This window comes from Myotis brandtii, unplaced genomic scaffold (genome assembly GCF_000412655.1).
Source record: "Myotis brandtii unplaced genomic scaffold, ASM41265v1 scaffold33, whole genome shotgun sequence".
NCBI lineage: Eukaryota > Metazoa > Chordata > Mammalia > Chiroptera > Vespertilionidae > Myotis > Myotis brandtii.
Window position 1 is genome coordinate 396,759 of NW_005362713.1, and position 6,191 is coordinate 402,949.

Consider the following 6,191-nt stretch of genomic DNA (forward strand, 5'->3'; position numbering starts at 1 on the left):
CCCCCCCGCCGCTGGCCTGCTTGCCCCAAATGCTCCCCCGCCAGCCTGATCACCCCCAACTGCCCCTGTGCCATTGTGCTTGCCCCCAACTGCCTCCCCTGCAAGCCTGCTCACCCCCAACTACCTCCCCTGTTGGCCTGCTCACCCCCACCTTCCCTCCCCACTAGCCTGCTCGCCCCCAACTGCCCTCCTGATGGCCTGCTCACTCCAAATTGTACCCCTCTGCTGTCCTGATCACCTCCAACTGACCCCCACTGATGGCCTGCTTGCCCCCAACTGCCCCCCTGATGGTCTGCTTACCCAAATGGCCACACCCCCCATCAGCCTGATCACCCACAACTGCCCTCCCCTCTTGGCCTCTAACAGCCTCTACCTCGGCCCCACCACCATGGCTTTGTCCAGAAGAACATCTGGAAGGTCTCCTGGAAGGTCTCCCAGTCTAATTAGCATATTACTCTTTTATTAGTATAGATGGTGCTGTGGAAGCAGCATGGCTATGGAACAGCTCGGTTGTGCTGCACCACAACTACAGAACAGCCCTGGGCCAGGCCCCTCTCTGGCTAGACAGCTCTGCCCTGAGGGGACATTTTTGGGTGTTTCAGCTCTGCCAGGGAGATACAGTCTTCAGTCTTAGATGAAAAGGGAAAGTACTGGGGAGCCACAGGGAAGCTGGTCTATATGGACAGGAGTCCCCACCCTTGGTCTCTGATTGGCTTGTCCTCATGCAGAGGAGGGCTCCAAATCCTCAAAATTTGATTGATCCAAAAGGCACTGTCCTGATTGGTCAGAATAGAGCAGCTCTAATTGGCTGGAGCTGTGCAGCTCTTATTGGATGGGGAAAGTCTCAGTCCTATTGGTTGAAGTGGGATTCCAGAAGCTCCTTTATGAGGGCCAGCTCAGATGACAGAAACACAGCTGAAGGCAGGTATTTCAGCATAGCTTCTCTGTGAAAGTGCAGTTGGCATTAGAAGCCTCTGTGTACAAATGGCTGCTAGGCTCTGCTTTTTATAATTTGAGCCCAGTTAGCAACCAGGAGCCCTTAGTAGCTCCTCCCTCCCTTCCCCCCTCCCCGGATTCACATTTACATAAAAAACACAATTGTATTGCATTATTTTCTTGCTCAAGAACCTCTAATCATCCCTCATTGCCTATAGATTAAAGCCTAGAATTTGACACATTCATAGTATAATAATCTTATGAAATTTCTGTTATGTATCCCTTCTTACATGTGTTATTTTCTCTACTCACTCTGGTTTTAAACTTATCTGTGTTGAAAACGATGTCTAATTTCTTCCTGAATCCCACCCCACCAAGTTATGGTGCCTATTCACTTGCACTTATTTCATGTTATTTTTCCTAAGGCCACACTTTTGTTAACTTTTTATTGAGTTATAGTCATATGAGAATAATAGTATTGTCCTTGACCACTTTCCAGTCATTACTGTATTTTTTTCTGGAAATTTATTTCTATGTTTGAGTACTAATTGTGTTTAGTAATAACAAGGTTCATGAATTTTTATTTTACAGAAGCCTTTCTAATTTTAAGCCAGATTTCAGTTAAAAGCTTTCCTGATCAGATTGTAAAACTTCCCACTGAGAACATATTTTTCAGGCTTCGTGATGTGTAATTTCTTCCCACCATCTTCATAGCCAATTGTTAGTCACAGATGGAAATACTACCTGTGTTTTCCATTACCTTCTTAGGACAAGCTACCGGAGAAGTGATCTAGGTAACTTTTGGTGTTCCTTTATCAAAATCAGAAGAAATGGGTATGATGAGTGTTAGACACTGGCACCCCCACATGCCTTCCCTTGCAGTTAGCTGTGCAAGACCAAGACCCTCTTTTCCTCTTCAGAGGGTAAAAGTCTTGGGAGTATCTCTTTGTCTCCTATTCATAGTAAAAATAAACAAACAAAACAACATATTAAAGCTGCTGCCTTTTACATTTGGAGCTGGAAACCTTCAGAAGGCCTTTTTTCTCTAGTCCTACACTCATAGTTAGGGCCCAATCTGCTGTGTATAGATAGTTTTGATCAGCATACTGGGTTAAAACTTTTTCAAACTAGGATTCCTTTAGGTTTATCCCATCATTTTTTGTTGTGACACATTGAGACGGATTTGTTTCCTTCCTTAGTCTTATTTGTCCTGTTTCTTCTTGGCTCTGGAAAGTGATTTTGAGTTATCTCCCTTTTGTAATTTTATTTTCTTTCTATATTATTTCTTCAATTCTGTTAGAGAATTTTTAACCTTTTCTAAGAAACCACCACTGATTGTTATTTCACATTATCTCCTTAATAACATTGTAAAGTGAATAAACATGTGATTGATGGGTGCCTCAGCTAGAAGTGTCAGCAGGACCTTCCTACACAGTCTTGGCGCGGACTCACCTCTGTCTCCGTTTCTACCAGCTGTCTTTTGTGGTCTTGACAGGTGTTTCTTTCCAGTATTTAGTTGCCATTATGCCCATGTTTGAGTTCATATTTCAGTAAAGGTGCTTTAATTTGAAGACTGTGTGTAGTATCAACACTTTGAGCAAACTGAAAAGCAGCACATCTATATCTTTCTGCATTTAATTTCCCACGGTATTGAACCCTGTCTCCTGACCTGTTTGCCTGGTTTGTTTGCTACTTGTTATTCTGTGTTGTTGATGTTTACATGTCAGGTTCTTATTCAAACAATTTCTTGTGTGGGGAGTGAGTGAATTTTACCTGCCTGGATTAAGAAAAATACGAATTCAGAACATTTAAAAGTAGATATAGATCATCCCTCAGATATATAGAGCACCATGCTTTTATTTATCTGACAGCCTAGTTTTCTAGAATTGAACTTAAAAGTAGATTTTAATTTATCGCAATAAAGTGACACGGCCTTCCTAGCACTATTGTCTGTCCAGGGGCTGTGCATAGTTGCATATAAGTTCATTGGCTAATCTCTTCCTGCCCCCATCCCCCTTCCCTCTGAAATATGTCAGTCTGTTGCATGCTTCAATGTCTCTGAATCTTACCTTTTGTGGCAGCATGGAGGGACCTGGAGAGTATTATGCTAAGTGAAATAAGCCAGTCAGAGAAAGACACGTATCACATGATCTCACTCATATGTGGAATCTAATGAACAAAATAAATTGATGAAATTATTTTAAATGTAAACTGCCTTTAAAAGTTTTATCAGCCCTAGCCGGTTTGGTTCAGTGGATAGAGTGTCAGCCGGAGAACCAAAGGGTCCCAGGTTCAATTCTGATCAAGGGCACATACCTTGGTTGCAGGCTCCTCCCTGGTCCGTGCCCTGATCAGGGCCCATGCAGGAGACAACCAATCAATGTGTTTCTCTCACATCGATGTTTCTCTCTGTCTTTCCCTCTTCCACTCTCCCTAAAAATCAATGGGAAAATATCCTTGGGTAAGGATTAACAACAACAACAAAAATGTATTATAAAAAAAGTATTTTAAAATACCATAAAACATAGTCCCCCCCCCCCCAAATTTATTCCTCTAATGAAGTTAAACAAAATTTCAGTGTCTTTTAAAATCTTAGCCTGGCCAGCCTGGCTCCATTATTGAGCATTGACCTATGAACCAGGAGGTCATGGTTCGATTTCCATCAGGGCACATGCCTGGGTTGTGGGCTGGATCCCAGTGTGGGCGTGCAGGAAGTAGCCGATCAATGACTCTCTCTCATCATTGATGTTTCTATCTCTCTCTCCCTTCCTCTATGAAATCAATAAAAATATATTTAAAAAAATAAAATGTTACTCATTTAGAAGACATGTTACAGTGAGTTCAATGTATATGAGAATTCAATTACACCATTTTTCCTTTGGAATGGGAAAGTGTTTTTTATCTGGTGTAGTATAATGGGATACTCTCCATATTTCTAAGTCAAGTTTTAGGTTAAGGGAAAACAATCATTTAAATACTGTAGTGAGTTGTTGTTTTTAAATTGGGGATTACATTTATTTTTTAGGGTTTGTTTTTGTTTTGTTTTGTTTTTTATCACAAGGAGTTCTGAACATGCCGGATTTGAACTTTCTCATGTAGTAATTCTCAGACTAGAGAATCCTGTCCTGTTCCTGGCTTGATTGAGTGTTGAGTTGTATTTTTAGTAACAGTCCTAACTCAGTAGCTATGTAAGCTGGAGGGAAGATGGAGTCACGGGGTAAACTGGGCTTGCTTCCCACAGGGAGGCTGGGATTGAGCAGGAAGGAAGGCCTGCTTGTCTGCCCGGGTGCAACTATGTCTGAGTAGGCAGCAGGCGACACAATGTCTCCGTTGTACAGAGTAACTCTCTCAGCCAGTGCTCAGATCTGTGAGGAAACAGTGTTCTGGTAAGTGCAGGAGAAGCGTGGTGTTTCAAAGAGATTCTTTTCGTGTTTTTGTGGCACTTGGATATCAGGGAGTGTACTGTTTGTTGCTGCAAAGGACTGGCTTTGTTTTCAGTGGCATTTTAGACGTTTCGGACAGCCTCTCCTGCAGGCAGATTGAAGCGTCTTTCTAAAACTGTGAGCTTAATTACAAATATAGGATTTGTTTGTGATGAAGAGTTAATTTGAGCTTTTTGAAATTAGGAATATTGTGACATTCATTTTAAGGAATGAATTCCCTACTAGCCTTAAATACTTTTTCTTGTCATTTTATTCTGAAGTCAGAACCAACTAGTGACAATGATGAAAACCACTTAAAACTGGTGTTTAAGACGTATAATGCTGATTTCAAATATCAATTGCTGTTTTGAAACAGTGGGACCATTAATTATTACTTTTAGTGACTGTGATAGGAAAGTTTTATAATTTACTTTAGTTTTGGATGATATAAACTTAATTGTTACCAAAAGAACTAGTTTTTTGTTTTTTTCTGGAAATCTTGATTTTGTGATTAGCTAACATAAATGATTGGTATTTTTTAGAATTTTATATTTTCAGCAGCAATTAATGATCAAGCTCTAAGTAGTTAACTTTTGTAGCATATGTACATGTTTATAGTGTTTTGCTTTTGAATCTGCCTAGTGGAGTGTGACAATATGAATCGCTTTGATCGATCAGACAGAAATGTTCGGCAGTCTCAGGAAGGATTTTGGAAAAGGTCACCCCAGAGGTGGAGTGGACAGGAACATTACCCCCTCAGTCATCCTGACCGCTATCATCACCATGGAAAAAGTGACTTGAGCAGGTGAGTCTAATTTTCTATCCTCTTATTAATTGTGAGTCATAAGTTCCCCTTTATTCTCCCCTCCTTCCCCTCAAAAACCTTTTTCTTCTTTTTTTTGGCCTGGTCTTTTTTTTGGTGCGGCAAAAAATATTTCAAGTTATATGTAGTGCTAATTGGAATAATATGTCTAATTTTTTTCTTTTGACCCAAATCTTTGCTCATTAACTTTATCATGAATATTAATATTTTATTTATGTCTGCTATTTGGAATTTAAGTTTTGTTGTGATTTTTCTAGTTCTCCTTTGGGAATGATTAAATGTTGACTTTGTTAAAGTTTATTATTTTTTAAATACTAATGTAAAATTAGTGCCAAGTGACTTGTCTTCTTTTGTGCATATAAATTGAAATTAAAAAATTTCTCAAGTACTGTTAGAAACAAAGGAAGGTACTTTACAATGCTAGAATTCTTTTTCTTTTTGAAGCATAGCATAGTCTTTAATTTGATCAGACCTTGTGTATAATGTGTCTTTATAATCATTCAAGCCTGGCCCTGCACATGTTAGCTTTGTGAGCTTAGGTAATTTATTTAACCCCTCTCCACTTCCATTTATCATTTGTAGACTTTATAATACCTTTTTCTCACTGTTCAAAAATCAGGTTAAAAGTGCGTGGACAGTATCTGGCTTATATTAAGCACCCAGTAGTAGTTGTTAAATTTTTTTCAGCCACCTTATGACCATTTCTCTCAATATTTTAAGGCATAAAATACAACACTCTCTCATCTTGTTCCATTTGGATTTGAAGACATTTTTGAGCCAATTTATAATACAAATAATAAAATTGGGATAAAGAAATAGTGGCAGGGAAACACATGGCCTCATATAGTTCTTGAAGTAAGAAAAAGTTGGCTCTAATTCCTTGAGGCAAATGCAAAGAACAAAACATGATCTATTATAAGAGTTCCAGGGTACATAAGACAAAGGACACATTTCTCCTGAATTGATTGTATTTATTTTATTTTATTTTATTTTATTTTATTTTACAGTGT

The 6,191-nt window shown here is 39.4% G+C and overlaps 1 protein-coding gene across 6 annotated transcripts in view; it reads left to right on the top strand.

Moving 5' to 3' along the window:
- Positions 1-6,191, top strand: part of CCSER2 (coiled-coil serine-rich protein 2) — a 232,918-nt gene that overhangs the window by 129,815 nt on the left and 96,912 nt on the right. For 4 of the 6 annotated variants that reach the window (XM_005871120.2, XM_005871119.2, XM_014543627.1 and 1 more), the window contains one exon: positions 5,001-5,163. In XM_005871120.2, the coding sequence (XP_005871182.1) occupies positions 5,001-5,163 (163 nt within the window). Of the gene's footprint in view, positions 1-4,219; positions 4,323-5,000; positions 5,164-6,191 lie in introns of those variants that run through there. The other 2 variants (XM_005871118.2, XM_005871121.2) reach the window with 2 other exon arrangements.